The 23,313-nt window shown below is 33.7% G+C and overlaps 2 protein-coding genes across 2 annotated transcripts; both read left to right on the forward strand.

The window, feature by feature from the left end:
- Positions 1–1,897: 1,897 nt before the first annotated feature.
- LOC126672430 (uncharacterized) lies at positions 1,898–2,940 on the forward strand. The gene is made up of 2 exons (XM_050366380.1): positions 1,898–1,921; positions 2,011–2,940. The coding sequence occupies exons 1-2, from the start codon at positions 1,898–1,900 to the stop codon at positions 2,938–2,940; spliced, it is 954 nt and encodes a 317-aa protein (XP_050222337.1).
- Positions 2,941–2,961: 21 nt separating this feature from the next.
- LOC126672432 (uncharacterized) lies at positions 2,962–5,897 on the forward strand. The gene is made up of 3 exons (XM_050366381.1): positions 2,962–3,716; positions 4,153–4,231; positions 5,838–5,897. Exons 1-3 carry the CDS (start codon positions 2,962–2,964, stop codon positions 5,895–5,897), a joined length of 894 nt encoding a protein of 297 aa, XP_050222338.1.
- Positions 5,898–23,313: the final 17,416 nt, after the last annotated feature.

The following is a 23,313-nucleotide window of genomic DNA, read 5'->3' on the forward strand; positions in this document are numbered from 1 at the left end:
TACCATCTCGGCTGAGGAAGATACAATATGCTCGAAAGTGGATTTAGGAGCAGAAATCCCTCCAATCACTGGTTTTAATTTGGTTGATGGGATATATGAAGACTATATGGACCCACAAGTTGCCATGATGATGAAGAATATGAAATTCTTCCCTGGCCATGGATTAGGCAAGAATCAGCAAGGCATTCCCACAATTCCTGATTTTTGAGGACAAAACACTAAGGATGAACTCGGTTATGACCAAAGAAATGCTCACAAAAGTGCGATGCAAACTGAGAAAGGCATATTCGTGAAAGAAGGAACTGGAAAAAATTATGCAAACATGATACCGCGAAAGGAGTGTCCCGGATGGGAAATCTTCAACGATGCGGTCAAGGATGTTTGCACCAAGAAAAAGTGGAATATTAACAAGATGTTAATTGGTCTAGACCATGCTCTCGAGATCCAAGATGAAGTTGGGACCATCTCCATGGAGGACTGCATTAAGAATAAGTTCAAGCCTCTTGATTTAGAGGATGATGTTTTTCTTTCTGATGTAATGGATGACAATGATGTATTCCTTTTCAAGTTTAATGCAATAAACGCAAACTTCGTTTATTTGTTTGATGTTTTTCCTGATGGAAGCATTTGCGCATTAGATTATTTTCATAGCATATTTCATATCAATTCTATGGAACACATTTTATTTAATTTGGGTACAATTGAAAATCCTAGGGAAATACTCTTAGGTGGCAATTGCACTCCTGAATTTAGAGAGAGACATGAGAGAATTTTAAAAGAAAAAGAAATAGCTTTTGCATGGACTTATGAAGATATGCCAGGAATAGATCGAGATATTGCTCAACATTACATTCCAACACATGACCATGTTAAACCAGTCAAACAAAAGCTTAGGCGTATGAAACCAGAATGGGCACAAAAAGTTAAAAATGAAGTAGAAAAACAAATAAAAGAAGGTTTTCTTGAAGTGATCGATTATCCAGAGTGGCTAGCCAATATTGTTCCGGTACCTAAAAAGAATGGAAAAGTTAGGATGTGTGTGGATTATAGGGACCTCAATAAAGCCTCTCCAAAGGATTATTTTCCATTGCCTCACATTGATGTTCTGGTTGACTCAGCTGCAGAAATGTTGTGGTACGCTTGCTGTGATGGTTTTTCAGGTTACAATCAAATACTAACTGCCCAAATCCATAAAGCCAAGACATCATTCATTACTGAATGGGGAACATTTTGCTACAAAGTTATGCCGTTTGGATTAAAGAATGCAGGAGCCACTTACCAACGGGCTGTGACGACTCTATTTCATGATATGATGCATAAAGAAGTGGAGATTTATGTCGATGATATGGTAGTAAAAGCAAAGTCTGAAGAGGAATACTTTGAAGCCCTTGAAAAGTTTTTAGATAGGGTTATCAAATACAACCTTAGACTAAATCCCAAAAAGTGTATTTTTGGTGTGGGATCTTGTAAATTACTGGGATATGTGGTGAGCCAAAGAGGAATAAAGATTGATCCCGATAAAGAAAAAGCTATAAAAGAAATGCCGGCCCCAAAGACGGAAACTGAGGTTAGAGGATTTCTAGGAAGATTGCAATATATCAGCAAATTTATAGCCAAATTAACAACCGTGTGTGGTCCAATTTTCAAATTGCTAAGAAAGAATCAGCCAATGATATGGACAAAACAGTGTCAAGAAGCATTCGATAAGATCAAAGACTATTTGTCTAATCCTCCGATCCTAAAGCCTCCCAAATCACGAAAACCTTTGACATTGTATCTTTCTATAGAGGATCAAGCAATGGGAGCTATGCTAGCACAAGAAGACGTGGGATATGTGGAGCATGCCGTATACTATCTCAGTAAAAAACTAAGTGAAAATGAATAGAGATATACAATGATGGAGAAAATGTGTCTGGCAATGGTGTGGCTCACTAAAAAATTAAGACACTATTTTATGAATTACCAAATTGATGTGGTGTCAAAAATTGATCCCATGCGATATTTATACAGAACTCCATTCTGATAGGAAAGCTTGGGAGGTGGTTACTTCTACTGTCGGAATTTGATATACAATACATACCCAAGAAGGTAATTAAGGGGAGAGCTGTGGCTGACTTCCTAGCACACAATCCAGTAGATGATAGTGAAGTAATTGACTTTTCCTTCCCAGATGAAGACATTAGACTAATAGATATTGGAAAGTGGAAAATGTACTTCGATGGTGCTGCAAATAAAAGTGGAGCTGGTATTGGCGTCATTTTGGTTTCCCCAGAAGGTGAATGGATGCCATTATCCAAAAGGCTAGATTTTTGGGCCACCAACAACATGTCTGAATACGAAGCTTGTATTTTTGGATTGGAATCATTGATATCAATAGGAATCAAACATGCAGAAATTTTTGGAGATTCCAGTCTAGTAATAAAACAAGTGAGAAAGGAGTGGGAAATAAAAGAAGAAAAATTAAAACCCTATCTCCAATATACTGAAGTTCTCAAGATACATTTTGATGTAGCTGAATTCAAATATATCCCCATGGAAGAAAACCAGATAGCTGATGCTTTAGCTGGATTAGCTTCAGTATGGGACGATCTTGGAAGATTGTTTGTCAAGCCACTAGTAATGGTAAGGAGTAAGGTTCCATGCTTTCAAGATGCACGAATATTAGACATCACGCAAGATGAAAAGCCTTGGTTTCATGATATTTTGAGGTTCATGCAAGATAAACATTATCCAGTAGATGCTACCACAAAGGATAGAAATTTGATTCAGAAATTGGCTCAACAATTTTTCTTATTACATGGAAAACTATATAAACGTCATCATGACTTACACCTGTTGTGCATAGATGAAGAAAAAGCCAAACAACTTATGGAGGAAGTTCATTCGGGTGTTTGTGGACCTCATATGAACGGTAAGGAATTATCTCGTAAAATCATGTGATAAGGATATTTTTGGTTGACGATGGAAGCCGATTGCATCCATTTCATTCGAAGGTGCCATAACTGTCAAATTCATGGGGATCTAAGCCATATTCCGCCATCAGAATTGCATAGTCTTACTTCGCCATGGCCCTTCTCTGCTTGGGGAATCGATATTATTGGAAAAATTCACCCGACTGCATCAAATGGTCACGAATTCATCGTGGTTTCCATAGATTACTTTACAAGATGGGTGGAAGCTGAATCCTACAAGATATTGGGGGCAAAACAAATGGCTGAATTCATTGAAACTCGCTTAATATGTAGATATGGGATTCCACACCATATTGTGAGCGACAATGGAGTACAATTCCAAGCAGAAGTGAAACAACTATTGCGTGAAAATGGGATCGAGCACCATAAGTCTTCACCGTATAGGCCTCAAGCTAATGGAGCAGTGGAAGCGGCGAATAAAAATGTTAAAAAGATTCTCGCTAAAATGGTGGAGACATACAGAGATTGGTCAAAGAAATTACCATACGCCTTACACGGGTACAGAAGAACAGCAAGCACGTCAACTGGTGCAACCCCATACTCCTTAGTATATGGAATGGAGGTTGTCTTGCCTATTGAGGTTGAATTACAATCACTTAGGTGGTGTTGGAGGCTCAAGTCCCAGAATACGAATGGGCTAGAGCAAGATATGAACAATTGGCTGTATTGGACGAGAAAAGAACGCGAGCAATGTTCAATAACCACATGTACCAAAGGCGAATTGCCAGAACTTTCAACAAGAAGGTCAAAATAAGCAAAATAAAAACAGGCGATTTGGTGTTGAAGCAATCGAGACCAATTCCATTTGACCCAAGAGGAAAATTTCGACCTAACTAGGAAGGTCCATACTTAGTCAAAAAGATTCTCTCAAAAGGAGCTGTCAAGCTATCATATGTGGAAGGCAATGAATTCACTGAACCAATCAACCTGGATAGGTTGAAGAAATACTATGTTTAAGTGAGAGTGTGCTTTATCCCGCTAGGCTGCTACATCCAACAGCAACTTAGGCAAAAGTTAGGGATTGAGAGAAAATATTTAGTTTGAAAACCCTTATGGGCAAACTAATAACAGGTTGTGCAAATTGCTAAAACATTGTACCCTTATTAAATGAAATAAACATATCAAATTGATATTTAAATATGAGTGCATTTAATTTAGTATTGTATTATGCATTAATCAGGGAAGACTTAGAACAAATAAGTCACCCACCCTATCCACAAAGTGGTCAAACTACGTGGACTTTGATCCTGCAAAAGCAGGTACGTAGGCACTCAAACCATTGAGTTCAAGTCCAATCACAAAACAAATATGTCCATTTCTTTCGCAACCTACCATTGAAAATAAATTTTGGAAGTCTATTGCGAACTACGCTAACTTTGATCCTGCCACAGCAGGTACGTAGGCACTCAAATCATTGAGTTCAAGTCTAGTTAATTAAAAAAAATCATTTTCATACATTCATCTATCCTAACAAATTTACCTCATGAAATATCCACCCCCTCCAAATTTCTAATTTAAACTTACTTCATTCAAAATCTTGCCAAACCTGATTTTTTTTCCTTTGTCATCCGTTACATCATAAATTTCATCATTGAGCATATTTTTCCTCATTAATAAAAAGAAAAAAAAAATAATAAAATAAACGCTCGTCGAGTTGAAAATCTGCAAAGGGCGACTCGAGCAAAAATTAGAGCAGCTCGTTGAGTTGAAAACCCAAAGAGGGCGGCTCAAGCAAAAATTAGAGCAAATCCCGTTGAGTCGAAAACCTCTGTAGGCGGCTCACGCAAAAAAAAAGAGTGAACAAAAATAAAATGAAACAAAAGCTCATCGAGCCGAAAACCAGCAAAGGGCGGCTCGAGCAAAAATTAGAGCTGCTCGTCAAGTTGAAAACCCGCAAAGGGCGACTCGGGCAAAAATTAGAGCACACAAATTGACGAAGCTGAAAACCCGCAAAAGGGCGGCTTAGATAAAGATCAATATAAAAACTTTGCCCAAGACAATGAGGTGAAACAACATTGAAAGATCTATTATCGCGCAATTTTACTTTAAAGAATTATATCATTTCTTATTTTGAGCTACCAATAAAGATTTCATGGCAAGTAAATGATATATGCGGCGTGAAGATAATCTGTCAAGACTTTTGAAGTAAGAAAAAAAAACTGAATGAAAGATCATTTGAATCATCAACGACAACCTATTGGGGGCAATGTTCTTACACTCACACATATCCATGCATACATGTTGTCTCTAAAAAATTAGGGGCATTCATATACACGACATCTTTTGATTTACTTTTGGAACATTCCGAATCATACAAATAATATGGAAAATCTGGATATGGAAATATTATGACCTACTTAATGGTCTTATTCATTGGCTCATAAAAAAGTCAATGGTACTCATAACTTACACAACGGTTATGAAATTGGATAGCCTACGCAACGGCTAAAAAATATCTTTGACTAACATAATGATCATATTTGTTGACCTATGCAACGGTCTACGAAGCTTATAACTTACACAACGGTTATGAAATTGGATAGCTTACGTAACGGCTATGAAAATCTTTTTGACCAACACAACGGTCATATTCGTTGACCTACACAAGGGTCTATGAAGCCCGTAACTTACGCAACAGTTATGAATTGGATAGCCTACACAACGGCCATGATAATATTTTCGTCCTACACAATGGTCTTGTTCGTTGACCCACACAACGGTCCACATTATTCAAAACCTACGCAACGGTTACGAATTAGGTAGCTTACACAATGGCTATCTTAAATCTTCACTAACTTATAGCCTGTGCACCGGCTATTTACTAAATCATCACTAACTCTTTACTTTCCCTTAACATGTATGTAGCTGGCACATCAGCTATTTACGGACTCTTCACAACTGCATGGCTCGCACATCAGCTATTAACTAATTTTTCACTTTCCCGTAGCTAGCACATCAGTTATCACTAACATATTTTTTTTTGCTCGTGGCTGGCACATCAGCTATTTACTAACCTTTGAGTATCGCGTAGCCTGAACATTGGCTATTCGGTAGTTCAAATTTTGCTAACTTTACAGCTTTAAAGGGTAAATGTTGCATAAACCTTTAGAAACCCATTTTAAATTCAGACTTTTGTTCTTTACTTTTCTTAATTTTATAATTCCTATAAAAATCTATGCTAACATGCTTACTCGTTGCTTTGTCGTAATTTATGAATTAAACCGTTCAAAGAAAAAGAAAAAACTTTATCGCATAGTTCTTCATTGTTCATAAATTTCTCCAAAGCAGGGGGCAAATTGTAAGCGTTCGATTTTCAGACTTGAATTATAAAATTAATATAACTATTGAACTGTTAGTCAATTAAATTTGAGTTTCAAAGACCGATTTAATTTCTTTACCAATTAGGATTTACTTTCACATTATTTATAAAAATTTTATTTTTTTATTAATTTACATATTTATTGTCTTTTATTTATTTTAAAAAAAAAATTATTTAATAAAATTTGAAATAAAAGGGTGAGCCAAAATGCATTGGTCATTTAATCAATTTCAGTTTCAAATTACAATTAATAATATAATAATGAATAAAAAAAAAATCTAAAATACAAAGAAATAAATTTTGAACCCAACAAGTCTTGGCCAATATCCATAATCACATCCTCTTCATGCCCCAACCCAATTTCAAGCCTGCTACAGTTTTACTCCAGCCCTGAAACACCCCTTTCCTGTATACACCAGCCAACACCTAATCCTCTCTCCCTTTAGCTCCTTAATCTGCAAGTAAATGAACCTCACTCAGCATCCAATCAGACGTTAATAACCGTTCCTATATATAAGGAGCACAGCCAATTGCAAAAAAGGACACCAAGAAAAATACGCTAAAAAGAGGGAGGAACACTGCAGAAATAGCAAGAAAAATACATAACAAAAAGAGAGCAGAAAGCTGCTGAAACACAGATAGGAAAAAACAGAGTTAAAAATAGGCATAGTTATTCAGTAATAGTTGAAGTAGCAACTAGAAGAAAGAGCTTATCAAGACACAAAGGTGATAGGGCATCCATCACAGAATAGAATCGAAACCAACCACACCACACACTCACTTGGAATTTCCATTTCAACGCCAAAAACAGACATAAAAAAACAAGGAAAAGAGGTATATTGTTCTTCTAAAAATCAATGTCTTATCATTTTCTTTAATGCAATAACATTATGCTCTTATTTTCTTCTCTGTGAATGGTTATTAGCATAAATTCATATCATTTTCATCGAATATTTGTTGTTGTGACTTCAAATGGGTGGATACCCATTTTCGTATAGTTATTCTAAATAAGCAAACTGGGTGGATACCCTATTAAAAATGAATTAGAGTTCAAAAGATACTAAAACTCAATATAATTGCATCACAACACAGTCCAGAGTAAAGATAAAAAAAAGACATAACTACTTAGCTCATCCTCTCTGTACCTCCATCTTCCCAATTCTGCTTCTAGTGCCTCGAACCCGTCTTGTAGGTTTTAGTCGCTCGTCCATACGGTCTTGATCATATCTAATCGATATCACTGAGCCACGGCACAATCGCTGCCATCAAATTTGATCACCTCGATTTGATTGGATCGGTCCAAACTTAAAAGTTAAATTAATAAAAGAAATCAGGAATCAAAGATTACGCATAGAAGAAAATAATAAATAAAAACAAAAGATTATAGATTTCTTATGCTTCGTTGTTCATGGCTTAACATCTTTTTCTTTTGATCTCTTTATTTGGCTAAAAGAAAATCCTGAACTTGAAATTGGAGAGAGATTAGTGATTTAAATAAGTGGTGGGTGCTAAGACAAAAAAATAATAATAAGAACAGAGTGAAGGTATTGAATTGAGAAGGAGATGAAGGAGAAAGTGAATTTGAAAAATGGCTTAGTTGGGCTTATTACCACATTTGAGTTTGTTTTATAATTGTTGGCTTTATTATCATATACGGGTGTCTTGCTAATTAAAAAAAATGATTTTCTTTTGCTTTAATAAATTGGCTTATATATTAGTTAATTAAGTGAACTCAGTAAATAAAAATGCGTTCAGCACATAACACCATTAATGGCCAACCTCCTTTGCAAGATGATTGATTTTTATCTATTATTTCATTTGCTTTTTTTTTTTTATTATTATTATTATTAAAACGAAATCTAGGATTCCGAATTTCATTTTCCGTTTAATATAAATAAATAATTTTAACGGTATCTTGGATAAGATATCAAAATTAATAAACTTTTAAATTTTATTTTTAAAAAAAATGAATAAATAAAAACCAAACTGTTTAATCCATTTACAGTTCAAACGAATTACGTGGGTTTTGATTCCGACACACTGGATACGTAGGCATCTCGGAACACAAACCGAGACTCAAATTCATTTTTTTAAAAATTTATGTTTTACAGTTCAAACGAACTACGTGGGTTTTGATTCCGACACACCGGATACGTAGGCGTCTCGAAACACAAACTGAGATTCAAACCCACTTTTCTAAAAATATTTCCATTTTTCTAAAATACAGTTCACACGAACTACGTGGGTTTTGATCCCGGTATGCTGGGTACGTAGGCATCTCGGCACACAAACCGGGACTCAAATCCAATTTTCAAACACTTGTCTTTTTTTATATAAAAATTCTCATTCGAACTACGTCGACTTTGATTCTGGCACACCGGATACGTAGGCATCTGGGGACCCAGATCCAAGTCTCGCCTTTTTAAGCTTTATTTTATTTCAATAAAAATTATAATTTCTTTCATCTCATTTATATAATATGGATTCGTATTATAATTGAGGGTAATTTTATTTCAGTGTTCAATATATTTTTGCATTAATTTATATATGGGTTCCATTCTGACTTTTTATATCTTTATTTTATCTCACTTATAATACGGATTCATATTATAATTTATTTTGATTTTGTCTGTATTTAATTTATTTTTAAATCTATTTTTATACAGATTTAAATCTAGATTTTTTTATCATATTTTTTTTATCTGTCATTTATTATACGGATTCTTATTATAATTGACGTTAGTTTTAGTTCCATGTTTAATATATTTTTGTGTTTATTTGTACATGCTCAAATATAGTCCTTTTTTTATTTAATTTTGTTTTAGCAGTAAAGTTATAATTTATTTTATTTTTGCAATTAGATTCGTAATACAATATGTGTACTTTTATTTATGGATTTAGTTTAATTTAGTTTATTTATTTATTTTTAACTTCACTAGTTACACACACTCACAAAATGGAACGGATGATCCATTCACCCTATTTTAGGATAGACGAAAATGAGTACCGTCATCTTCGAGGGAAGCCCGGAGCTCTGCGCGAAAGTTTTCACTCAAAACTAACTCCTGTTAAATTCGGATACGATTAGCAGTGAGGGTATATTGGTTTTGAGACCCCTTTGTCTTAGAATTAGAAATCAAAAAGTTAACTCGTAAATATCAGTAAGCAAACGATGGATTGAATAAAATAGTATTTCCGAACCCGAATCTTTGAAGAGGTGAAGATGGTTATAATGCTTTAACCGTCTTTTCCTTCCCGGTTAACCCGGGTGGCGACTCCATATTTATTTTTCACAATTCATTTGTATAATACGGAATTCGTCAAAATCGTGTGAACCTGCATTAAAAATGAAAATGCGACCTTAAAAACGCATGCGGTTATCACAGTTATGAAACAAATCCAAGCGTTTCACCTTTTTAGCAATTTAAGCCGACCGTTTACAAACGTTATGAAACAAATCTAAACGTTTCACCTTTTTAGTGATTGCAGCCAAATGTTTAAAAACGTTATGTAACAAATGCAAATGTTTAACCTTTTTAGCGATTTAAGCCAACCATTTACAAAATTTACGAAACAAATCCAAATGTTTCCCCCTTTTTTAGCGATTTAAGCCAAATTTTTACAAATGTTACGAAACAAATCCAAGCGTTCCACCTTTTTAGCAATTTAAGCCGAACGTTTACAAACGTTACGAAACAATCCAAACGTTTAAACTTTTTAAGGATTGAAGCCAAACGTTTAAACTTTTTAAGGATTGAAGCCAAACGTTTACAAACGTTACGAAACAAATCTAAACGTTTCCCCTTTTTAGCGATGTAAGCCAAATGTTTACAAATGTTACGAAACAAATCCAAATGTTTCACCTTTTTAGCGATTTATGCCAAACGTTTACAAATATTACGAAACAAATCCAAGCGTTTTCACCTTTTTAGCAATTTTAGCCGAACCTTTACAAACATTATGAAACAAATCTAAACGTATAACCTTTTAAGCGATTAAAACCAAACGTTAACAAACGTTACGAAACAAATCCAAGAGTTTCAATCGTTTTAAATACAAGCGTATGACTTCAATCGCTAAAAAGGGGAAATGTTTTGTTTTGTTTCATAACGTTTGTAAATGTTTGGCTTAAATCACTAAAAATATAAAACGTTTGGATTTCTTTCGTATCGCTTTAAACGTTTGGTTTTGTTCCGCAACGTTTGTAAACGTTTGGTTTAAATCGCTAAAAATGTGAAACATTTGGATTTGTTTCATAACGTTGGTAAACGTTTGGTTTAAATCGCTAAAAAGGTGAAATGTTTTAAACGTTTGGCTTAAATCGCTAATAATGTAAGCCAAACATTTACAAACGTTTCACCTTTTAGCAATTTAAGCCAAACGTTTACAAACGTTACGAAACAAAACCAAACGTTTCACCTTTTTAGAAATTTAAGCCAAACGTTTATAAACGTTACGAAACAAATCCAAGAGTTTCAATCGTTTTAAATACAAGCGTATGACTTCATTCGCTAAAAAGGGGAAATGTTTTGTTTTGTTTCATAACGTTTGTAAATGTTTGGCTTAAATCACTAAAAATATAAAACGTTTGGATTTCTTTCGTATCGCTTTAAACGTTTGGTTTTGTTCCGTAACGTTTGTAAACGTTTGGTTTAAATCGCTAAAAATGTGAAACATTTGGATTTGTTTCATAACGTTGGTAAACGTTTGGTTTAAATCGCTAAAAAGGTGAAATGTTTTAAACGTTTGGCTTAAATCGCTAATAATGTAAGCCAAACATTTACAAACGTTTCACCTTTTAGCAATTTAAGCCAAACGTTTACAAACATTACGAAACAAAACCAAACGTTTCACCTTTTTAGAAATTTAAGCCAAACGTTTATAAACGTTACGAAACAAATCCAAACGTTTTACCTTTTTAGCAAATTAAGCCAAATGTTTACAAACGTTACAAAACAAATCCAAACGTTTCACCTTTTTAGCGATTTAAGCCAAACGTTTCCAAACGTTACAAAACAAAACGAAACGTTTACAAACGTTACGAAACAAAACAAAACGTTTCACATTTTCAGCAATTTAAGCCAACGTTAACAAACGTGACGAAACAAAAACCAAACGTTTAAAATGTTATAAAAGGTTACGAAATCAATCCAAACGTTTCACCTTTTTCGCGATTTAAGACAAACGTTTACAAACGTTACGAAACAAAACCAAACGTTTAAAACGTTGCAAAATAAAACCAAACGTTTAAAACGTTACAAAACAAATCCAAACGTTTCACCTTTTTAGCAATTTAAGCCAAACGTTTACAAACGTTACGAAACAAATCCAAACGTTTCACCTTTTTAGCAATTTAAGCCAAATGTTTACAAACTTTACGAAACAAATACAAACGTTTAACCTTTTTTGCGAAAAAGCCAAACGCTTATAAATGTTACGAAACAAATCCAAACGTTTCACTTTTTAAACGATTTATGCCAAACGTTTACAAATGTTTCGAAACAAATCCAAACGTTTCCCCATTTTAGCGACTTAAGCCAAACGTGTACAAACGTTACAAAACAAATCCAAGCATTTCACCTTATTAGAAATTTAAGCCAAACGTTCTCAAATGTTTTAAAACAAATCCAAACGTTTCACAATTTTTAGCGATTTAAGCCAAACGTTTACAAACGTTTTGAAATAAAACAAAACGTTTCACCTTTTTATCGATTGAAGTGAAACGTTTACAAACATTACGAAACAAATTAAAACGTTTCACCTTTTTAGCAATTTAACCCAAACGTTTACAAACGATAAGAAACAAATCCAAACGTTTTACCTTTTTAACGATTTAAGCCAAACATATCACATTTTTATCTATTGAAGTCAAACGTTTACAAACGTTACGAAACAAAACAAAACGTTTAAAACGTTACAAAACAAATCCAAACATTTCACTTTTTTAGCGATTTAACCCACGTTTACAAACATTACGAGACAAATCCAAACGTTTCACCTTTTTAGTGATTGAAGCCAAACGTTTACGAACGCTACAAAATTTAAGCCAAACGTTTACAAACGTTATGGAACAAAACCAAACGTTTTCCATTTTTAGCGATTTTAGCCAAACGTTTACAAATGTTATGAAACAAAACCAAATGTTTCACCTTTTTAGAGATTTAGCCGAATGTTTATAAACGTTACAAAACATATCCAAATGTTTCCCCATTTTAGCGATTTAAACTAAACGTTTAAAACGTTACGAAAGAAATCCAAGCGTTTCACCTTTTTAGCAATTTAAGCCAAACGTTTACAAACGTTACGAAACAAAACCAAACGTTTCACATTTTAGCGATTTAAGCCAAACCTTTTTTTTCGTAACGTTTGTAAACGTTTGGCTTAAATTGGTATAAAGGTGAAACGTTTGGATTTGTTTTGTAACGTTTGTAAACGTTTGCCTTAAATTGCTAAAAAGGTGAAACGTTTGGATTTGTTTCGTAACATTTGTAAACGTTTGGCTTAAATCGATAAAAATGTGAAATGTTTGGTTTTGTTCCGTAACGTTTGTAAACGTTTGGCTTAAATTGCTAAAAAGGTGAAACGCTTGGATTTCTTTCGTAACGTTTGTAAATGTTTGGCTTTAAGTGCTAAAAAGGTGAAACGTTTGGATTTGTTTCGTAACGTTTGTAAACGTTGGCTTAAATTGCCAAAAATGTGATATGTTTGGTTTTGTTCCGTAACGTTTGTAAACGTTTGGCTTAAATTGCTAAAAATATGAAACGCTTGGATATCTTTCGTAACGTTTGTAAACGTTTGGCTTAAATTGCTAAAAAGGTGAAACGTGTGGATTTATTTCGTAACGTTTGTAAACGTTTGGCTTAAAACGCCAAAATGTGAAACGTTTGGTTTTGTTCCATAACACGTTTGGCTTAAATTGCTATAAAGGTGAAACGCTTGGATTTGTTTCAGAACGTTTGTAAACGTTTGGCTTAAATTGCTAAAAAGGTGAAACGTTTCCCCTTTTTAACGATTGAAGCCAAACATTTGTAAACGTTACAAAATAAATCCATGCGTTTCACCTTTTTAGCCATTTAAGTCAAACGTTTACAAACGTTACGAATCAAATCTAAACGTTTTACCTTATTTGCGATTTAATCCAAACGTTTAAAACGTTACGTAACAAATCCAAACGTTTCACCTTTTTTGCGATTTAAACCAAATGTTTAAAACGTTACTAAACAAATCCAAATGTTTCACCTTTTTTAGCGATTTAAGCCAAACATTTACAAACGTTACGAAAGAAATCCAAACGTTTCCCCTTTCTATCGATTGAACCCAAACGTTTACAAACGTTATGAAACAAAACCAAACGTTTCACCTTTTTAGCAATTTAAGCCAAACGTTTACAAACGTTGCGGAACAAAACCAAATATATCACATTTTTAGCGATTTAAGCCAACGTTTACAAACGTTGCGAAACAAATCCAAACGTTTCACATTTTTAGAAATATATGCCAAACGTTTACAAACTTTACAAAACAAATCCAAATGATTCCCATTTTTAGCGATTTAAGTGATACATTTACAAACGTTACGAAACAAATCCAAACGTTTCACCTTTTTAGCGATTGAAGTCAAACATTTACAAACGTTACGAAACAAAACCAAACGTTTAAAATGTTACAAAACAAATCTAAATGTTTCACTTTTTTAGCGATTTTAGCGAAACGTTTATAAACGTTACGAAACAAATCCAAACGTTTGGCTTAAATCACTAAAATGTGAAACTTTTGATTTTGTTCCGTAAAGTTTGTAAACGTCTGACTTAAATTACTAAAAAAGTGAAATACTTGGATTTCTTTCGTAACGTTTGTGAACGTTTGGCTTAAATTGCTAAAAAGGTGAAACGTTTGGGTTAGTTTCATAACGTTTGTAAACGTTGGCTTAAATCGTTAAAAATGTGATACGTTTGGTTCTGTTCTGTAACGTTTGTAAACGTTTGGCTTAAATTGCTAAAAAGGTTAAACGCTTGGATTTCTTTCGTAACGTTTGTAAACGTTTGGCTTAAATTGCTAAAAACGTGAAATGTTTGGATTTGTTTCGTAACGTTTGTAAACGTTTGGCTTAAATCGCTAAAAATGTGAATCGTTTGGTTTTGTTCCGTAACATTTGTAAACGTTTGGCTTAAATTGCTAAAAAGGTGAAACGCTTGGATTTGTTTCAGAATGTTTGTAAACGTTTGGATTAAATTGCTAAAAAAGTGAAACGTTTCCCCTTTTTAACGATTTAAGCTAAACATTTGTAAACGTTACGAAACAAATACAAGTGTTTCACCTTTTTAGCCATTTAAGCCAAACGTTTGCAAACGTTACGAAACAAATCCAAACGTTTTACCTTATTAGCAATTTAATCCAAACGTTTAAAACGTTACGTAACAAATCTAAACGGTTCACCTTTTTACCGATATAAACCAAACGTTTAAAACAATACGAAACAAATCCAAATGTTTCACCTTTAGTAGCGATTTAAGGCAAACGTTTACAAATGATACGAAATATATCCAAACGTTTCACCTTTCTATCGATTGAAGCCGAATGTTTACAAACGTTATGAAACAAAACCAAACGTTTCACCTTTTTAGCAATTTAAACCAAACGTTGCGAATCAAATCCAAACGTTTCACCTTTTTAGGAATTTATGCCAAATGTTTACAAACTTTACGAAACAAATCCAAACGTTTCCCATTTTTAGCGATTTAAGCCATACATTTACAAGCGTTACGAAACAAATCCAAACGTTTCACCTTTTTAGCGATTGAAGTCAAACTTTTACAAACGTTACGAAACAAATCCAAGCGTTTCACCTTTTTAGAAATTTAAGCCAGACGTTTACAAACCATACGAAACAAATCCAAACGTTAAACCTTTTTAGTGATTTAAGACAAACGTTTACGAACGTTACGAAACTAAACCAAACGTTTATAAATGTTACGAAACAAATCCAAACGTTTCACCTTTTTAGCGATTTAAGCCAAACGTTTACAAACGTTGCTAAACAAAACCAATCGTTTCACCTTTATAGCAATTTAAGCCAAACGTTTATAAACGCTACAAAATAAATCCAAATATTTCCCCATTTTAGCGATTTATGCCAAATGTTTAAAACGTTACGAAACAAATCCAAGCGTTTCACCTTTTTAGAAATTTAAGCCAAACGTTTACAAACATTACGAAACAAAACCAAACGTTTCACCTTTTTAGCGATAAGCCAAACGTTTATAAACGCTAAGAAACGATTCCAAACGTTTCCCCTTTTTAGCGATTTAAGCTAAACGTTTACAAAAGTTACGAAACAAATCAAAGCGTTTCACCTTTTTAGCGATTTAAGCCAAACATTTACAAATTTTACGAAATAAATCCAAACGTTTCACCTTTTTAGCAATTTAAGCCAAACATTATCAAACGTAATGAAGCAAATCCAAACGTTTTTCCTTTTTAGCGATTTCACCAAAACTTTTACAAACGTTACGAAACGAATCCAAACGTTTTCCCTTTTTAGCGATTTAAGCCAAACGTTTACAAACGTCAAGAAACAAATCCAAACGTTTCCCCATTTTTGCGATTTAAGCCAACCGTGTAAAAACGTTATGAAACAAATCCAAGCGTTTCACCTTTTTAGCAATTTAAGCCAAACGTTTACATACGTTATGAAACAAATCCAAACGTTTCACCTTTTTAGCGGTTTAAGGCAAACATTTACAAATGTTATGGAACAAAATCAAATGTTTCACATTTTAGCAATTTTAGCCAAACGTTTATAAACGATACGAAACAAATCCAAACGTTTCCCTATTTTAGCGATATAAGCCAAACGTTTACAAACGTTACTAAACAAATTCAAGCGTTTCCCCATTTTAGCGATTTAAGCAAAATATTTACAAACGTTACGAAACAAATCCAAATGTTTTCCCATTTTAGCAATTTAAGCCAAACGTTTACAAACGTTAGAAACAAATCCAAATGTTTCACCTTTTTTGCTATTTATGCCAAACGTTTACAAACGTTACGAAACAAATCCAAACGTTTCCCCTTTTTAGCGATTTAAGCAAAACATTTACAAACGTTACAAATCAAATCCAAATGTTTCACATTTTTAGCGATTTAATCCAAACGTTTACAAACCTTACGAAACAAATCCAAACGTTTCCCCTTTTAACAGATTTAAGCCAAACAAACAAACATTACGAAACAAATCCAAATGTTTCACCTTTTTAGCAATTTAATCAACCTTTTTAGCAATTTAAGCCAAACGTTTACAAATATTACGAAACAAATTCAAGCATTTCACCTTTTTAACAATTTAAGCCAAACGTTTACAAACGTTACGGAACAAAACCAAACGTTTCCCATTTTTAGCGATTTAAGCCAAACGTTTACAAACATTACGAAACAAATCCAAACATTTCGCCTTTTTAGCAATTTAAGCCACCTTTTTACCGAATTAAGCCAAATGTTTACAAATTTACGAAACAAAACCAAACGTTTCACCTTTTTAGAAATAATCAATCGGACAAACCGACAATCTCAAAATGCAATAACCAAAGTACTATATAATCTAGTTCTACCGCGGTCTAAGAATTCAAAAACAGTGACTAATTTAAATAACCTAAAACCTCCGAGGAATCAAAAGGATCGGAGTGGACCAGCTTTCAAATCAGAAACTTGTAAAATTTGGGAAAACAGCGAGTCAGATATACTGAGATGAGTTCGCAATAATATTTACATTAATTAATTTTATAACCCTTAAATCAAAACCTTTTATTCTAATATAATATGATTATGGAATAACAGTATTGAAATGATCCCAGCGTAAGTATGATATAGCATACTAATAAACCCAGAGTGGGCGGGAACAAACCCTCGTCATATACCAGCGTAAGCAAGACATTAGTTTGCCGATCCAAGAGTACTTACCGGTGCACACAGTCCCTATACTAGCCTATCGAGCAGCTTGTTTCAATCCAGATCCATAATCGCTTAAAACAGTTCAAAAACATTTATAATACTAAAATAAGATGCAGTACTTAATAAAGCGGTAAATAGCACTACAAACTCACTGCTTGCTTATCCACGTGAAACTTTGACAAGGAGCTAACCCTGGTTCGACACCTGAGCGCGAATAGTCGAAGAGTCTAAAAATAAATAATAAGTTAAAATCACTCCAACCCAAATGTCGGCATCACGTAGGACTAGCACAAATAATAAGACAGATAAAAGTTACACCGAGAAACATAATTCTCAAATAAATTATAATGCCGTAAAACAATTCAAGTCTATTGAATTCACACTTTAAAATCAAATCCGAAAATATTATTAAAATAATATATAAATGGTAACTTAAAATAAATTGGGTTAGCCGAATTTCTAAAACTACCAAGCTAAACCCAAATGTCGGGCAACCCAAGTCTAACCCGACCCAACCAATATGCAAGAATTATAAACCACATTGGCACGCTAAGCCTAATTCTATAAAATAATTTAATAAATAATTGAAAGCTAAATTTAAAATTTAGTAACGTTGGCACGCTAAGCTTAATTCTCTAAAATAGTAATTAAATAATAATGTCCAATTCCCATTGAATATAATCCAAATAAATAATTTAAATCGCCGAAGTAATAGTCGAAACTAAATCCGTAACTTAAAATTTAAAATCAATTATAAAACAGTTAATAAATAAGTTAAGGAATCAATATGTTTTAAGCAAAATAAATCAGTGACCTAAAAGAACCTTTAACCAATAAGAAATCAAAACATCCAATAAGCCAATGACACATCTTCATCTTCAACAACAATGAACCCAATTATGCATTTATGCAGAACTAAAAAAAATAATCTCAGGTTTAACCAAACATCAATTCATTAACAAATAACACTATGAATTAATAACAACAAATCAAGAAATCAAGAACACCGTACATTATTGTAATATCCCGTAAAATTTTGAATTTATTTTGTTAATTTTCGACGTGGTTCCGGATGTGTTTTGAGGGGTATTTGAAGTTTCGTAGATTTTCGTGGTTCGTTTCGTTTTGGTTCGGTTTTTTTTTTAAAAAAAAAAAATTTTTCTTCTTTGGTTTGTGGTTCAACCGTAGTGGTTAAACCACTTCCGTTTGACTCAGGTCTCAATCGAGACCTGAGGAAAAACGGAGGTTCTCGTTCGAGAATCCAAGGATTCTCGAACGAGAATCCATTGGCAGGCCTGGTCTCGTTCGAGACCATGCCCTTTCTCGAACGGGAATCAGGCCTGAAAGGCCATTCCCGTTCGAGAACCAATTGTTCCCATGGACCCTTCCGTGTGGCCCTTTTCGATCTCATTTACGGCTCACTTCCCTACGTTATTATAAGTCGATTTCTTCATAGAAAACCTAGATCGCACTGCAATCTAACCCTAGCCACTCTCCTTTCGTTCTTTTGCTGAGTATCGAATCCGTAATCATCCTCCAAAGATCGCTGTTTAGTAAGTGCTTTAAATTCCTTTGATTTTCAGATTTCATGCTTTGAACACACTTTGGTTTTCTGATCCGTGTGAGTTCGTTTCTAGATCGAAACTGATTCCGTTTGATCTCAGACGTTCTAGACTCCCGTACCTTCGATTCCCTAGCTCGGTTTTGCTAAACGGTACGTAATCGACCTCGTTTCAATCGCCGTTCGGTTTATCGTTTCCGTTGTTAAAAACTGATTCTAGGATGAACTACCTACTGCCGATCTGTTGTTTCTTTTTCTTGGTTATGATTTTACCTTGTTAATGATTATAAATCTCTTGGGTTGTTGTTGTGTAAGATTTCAATGATTTTGGGATCCATCGTTGCTTGACGTTCTTGATTCCGTTTTGATTAATTGGTGACAGTGTGTATTAATGCTATGTATATTTGATTATGAGTTAGCTACTGTAACATAAATCATGAATGGCTTATGAATTGCTTAGACTTCTTAGGTTGTTTGTATGATGTCTAGGAATGGTTTGTTGATGGAATATTAAAGTTTGAGTTGTTATGTTTGGCTATGGAATTGTTGGTATGAATGAAGGCTTAGGCGGGTGGTGTTTCTGTTTCAAATTTGGGAAGATGGCCAAAAGGCCATTTTGATCAATAAATTGTTTTAACTAAAACAAATAAATCCTTAAGGTTAAACTTTAGTGTTGTTTGGTTATAACTTGGATTTCGTGTTAATTAGAATTTTATAAGCGATAATAAATTCTAAATTAGCGATATAATTGCTCGGGTAATTTTATTTAATTAAGAATATCAATTTGGTATAATTTGGCTAATTTGCAATTTAGCCCCTAAATGTTTTTAAAACTTATTTACTTAAGTTTTTGATTAGTAACGTTATATTTAGTATTAATTATAAACAAAAGTAATTAATTTGATTTTAAATATCAATTGACTAAAGTGCAATTTAGTTCCTATTTGGCAAAAGTACAGTTTAGCCCCTAATGGGTTAAAGTACGATTTAGTCCCTAAACTTTTATTAACTTAAAATGATTAAGTTTTTGATTTGTAACTTGGGTTACTTAGAATTGAAGTTATTGAGTTCCGCTTTTAAAATGGATTATTATTTGTTATTTTGTTTTATAAATATAAACTCGGGTTTATATTTGATAAACGTTTTGAGTCGGATTAGACTTGGGTCATCCGACAAGCGAGGTTAGCTTGGTAGTTTGTGATAACTCGGCTAACCCACTATTTGGAAATTATTTATTATTTAAAGTTATTAAATAATATTTATAAATTGGATTTAAAGCGAGAACTCAATATACTTATATTAATTGGGATTTATTACCTAATGGGTATTATTTGTGTGTGCTTTGGATTGTTTATTCCGACATGTCATTTGTACTAGTCCTATGTGGTGTCTAGTACTCTCTAGAGTTAGGGTCTGTTTTTAATAATTATTTTATTTGTCTAGACCCGTCTATTGTTCGCGCTCCAGAGGCGAACCAGGATTAGTTGCTTGCCGGTTTTCACGTGGGTTAGCAAGCAGTGAGTTTGTACTTACTATTTACCGCTTTATTAAGTAAATTGTTATTTTAATATTAAATATATATACTGTACGTATATTTCGAATTGTTTTTATATTATGGCTTCTAGTTGGAACATGCTACCTAATGGGCATCATTAGGACTGCGTGCGCACCGGTAAAGATCTGGAAAAGGTAATTATGGTAATGTGGTAACTCGGTGTGAGCATAGCTCTCGGGACCAAGTAGAGTAACTCGGTGTAGCTCGGCTCTCGGGACTCTGGTATAAGTGTGGTCAGTGGTAATTCGGTGTAGCTCAGCTCTCGGGATCAGACCTATTGGATTATGTTATTTATGTAGAATTGTGGATTAGGGTTCCAACTATTATTCGTAATATTGTTATTAAATGCTTTAAACGTTTTAAAGGTTTTCCACTTAATAAATGTAGATAGTGGTATGGACTCATCTCAGTATATCTGACCCCGTTGTTTTTCCCAATTTTCCCCAGGGTTATGATCTGAGAGAATCTGGTGATCTCCGCATTTACTTTTCCTCGGAGGTTCCATTTATTTTAATAGAACTGTAAAACTGTTTTATTCTTAGACCGCAGTAGTTGACTAGACGTCTTTATTATTATTACAGTTGTTTGTCGAATTGGTCTGACTAGTTATATTATTCTTGCATGTTATGTAATTATTTCGGATTATTTATGTTATGCCTATTTTTAGACTCAGAATTGGATAAGCATGTTATATTAACTGTCGAATATTATAATTGCTAGTTTTAGGCTGAAGTCTCGGTTGCCCCCTGAGCATTGGTTTTCTGCAGGTTTATGTGTTTATGAATTAAATGAAAGGCTAGCTACGGGTTTCGGTACTACATTACCCATACCCTAGCGCCGGTCGCGATTCATGAAAATGGGTCGTGACAAACTTGGTATCAGAGCTTTGGTTTCAAACCAAGGCCATTGCTTGCTATGTGTTTACTCTGTTAAGTATTGTTGTGTCTTAGGAACTACTGCGGAATTAGGATTCGTGTCTTGTCTTTTAAACGTCATCATTTGTTTTCAAACCTTCAGCCTACATCCTTTAGGTGATGTCCGTCAGTCCTTATTTGGTATTGATGCTTTGATTGACAATTTATTTCACTTGGATGTTAATTGCTGTGTTTTATCATGTTGAGATTATTTCACTTGGGTGATTATAATTGCTTTTGATTTCTCGGGAAATCATAGGTTGGTAAATTTTCCTAAAGACTCATACTTGGGTATGATGTTTGATAAAACTTGTCGTTTATGCCTAAAACAATTTAGAATTTATGGTAATGTTACAGTTATTTTACGTGATGCGTTGAACTGCTTTTGCCTTGTTAATAAAGTACATCTTGGCTTTGGCCTCAATTGTTGATGTTAAATGTGATCGTATGTTGGACGTTAGCCTTATTTTTCAATTAAAGAGATTTTGGGTTAAACCTTAAAACGTGTTTGATGGTCATGCATTGTTTGACCACATGTTGATTTAGAGATTTTTATCGAGAATATTGTTTTATCCGATTTGTATTTCGACATAGAATTATAAGAGAAGTTTAAATTTAAATTCTTAAAAAGATGGTTTTTGGTTGAGTTGCCAGTAAATATTTTGAAATATTATGTTTGGTCTGGTGTTAACAAGCGATGATTTCAAATGATGTTTTATGAGATAAGTCATTGTTTTAAGAATTTAACGTTGAAGTTATTTTATCATGCTGTAGTATGCCAGCATTTTAAATTTTTGGGATTACAGAATAGATGTTTGAAATCAAAGATTTCTCACTTGAGTTTTAAATTACCGTTTAGCGGTTGGTTTAAATTGAGCTCCCAAATTTTGAAGGGATGGAAATTTTATTAAAATACTTTTCCGGATTTATAAATATTTTAAATACGTTTTATAAACGATTGTTTTGGGTTCGACTTGGGTCACCCAAATTTAGGAGTTGAGCTTGATAGTTGTAATGACTCGGCTAGCTCGATAATTTTATTGTCTGAAATTCTTGGGTATCCGTTTTAAAGCAACTGATTAATAAGAAGAGATTTTTTTTACAAAATGTGATTTTGTTTTAACCTTGGGGCTCAGCAAAATTTGGAATTTTTCGTATTTGTTTTTAATTTCAAAACGAATTTTGAAGCGTACTATTAAAGGACGATATATTTACATGGTAAATTTATAATGAGATTTCAAGGAAATGTTGTGGCATATCCTGATTTGTTTTAAGAATGCTTGAGTAAATTGTGTTCAATGGCATGGTTTCGTGGTTTTCGATTTTCAGATTTGTTATCTTGTGAACATTATTTGTGTTTTATAACTCGCTTGTCTGTTGGACTAAGTTGATTGTTGTAGTTTTGTCTCTTCGTGCGGTGTAGCACGTGAGATGATCTAATCATGTGGTTATGGTTGCCTTACCTCGATGTATAGTTTTGACCTTTGAGTAAGATCTTCTTTTAGATCTTCTTTCTCTTTTGTTCGGTTTTTGGGTTGCGCCGGGCTTTGCTGTTTCTGTTTCGTGGATCGAAACCTTGGGGTTTCGATATCGAGGAATACGAGGGAAGTACTTCCTTCGGATTGGCTGATGATATCTGATTATCCTAGATCGGATATTGAAAACTCTGAACCGAGAAGATAGATCGGTGTATTAATGCACTGGTGTTCCATCAAGTCTGATGATGCGATGCGGGAGCTGGCGGTAGATTTGGTAAGAACGTTTGATGTGTTATTTCTTTGGGAATGAGTTTCAATTAGAGTTTAGGGTAGTGTGATATTTATGCAGAAGAGTTGTAACAGAATTTTAGGTTGAATTATTTTATAGCATCGAATGTTGCTAGGGTGCAAGGAATTTTGAGAAATATTTTGAAGGTTATCGAGTGCACATCTCACAGAGTGTAACGTCTAGCAAAGGTTTTATTGTGAAATGAATTTCAAAGATTGATTTGTTTAAATATTTGAAATTTTTTTTTTTTTAAACACGTAATTGTGCCCAGATATATCA

The sequence above is a fragment of the Mercurialis annua genome, linkage group LG3, assembly GCF_937616625.2.
Source record: "Mercurialis annua linkage group LG3, ddMerAnnu1.2, whole genome shotgun sequence".
Lineage (NCBI taxonomy): Eukaryota > Viridiplantae > Streptophyta > Magnoliopsida > Malpighiales > Euphorbiaceae > Mercurialis > Mercurialis annua.

Excerpts from the sequence above, each read along its gene's own strand:
- LOC126672430 (XM_050366380.1), top strand. The coding sequence starts at position 1,898 with ATGGAGAAAATGTGTCTGGCAATG. Across the intron at positions 1,922-2,010 it reads AGAAAATGTGTCTGGCAATG|AACTCCATTCTGATAGGAAA; the intron begins GTGTGGCTCACT and ends ATATTTATACAG.
- LOC126672432 (XM_050366381.1), top strand. The coding sequence starts at position 2,962 with ATGGAAGCCGATTGCATCCATTTCATTCGAAGGTGCCATAACTGTCAA. Across the intron at positions 3,717-4,152 it reads CCAGAACTTTCAACAAGAAG|GGAAGACTTAGAACAAATAA; the intron begins GTCAAAATAAGC and ends TGCATTAATCAG. Across the intron at positions 4,232-5,837 it reads CTTTGATCCTGCAAAAGCAG|CTGGCACATCAGCTATTTAC; the intron begins GTACGTAGGCAC and ends ACATGTATGTAG.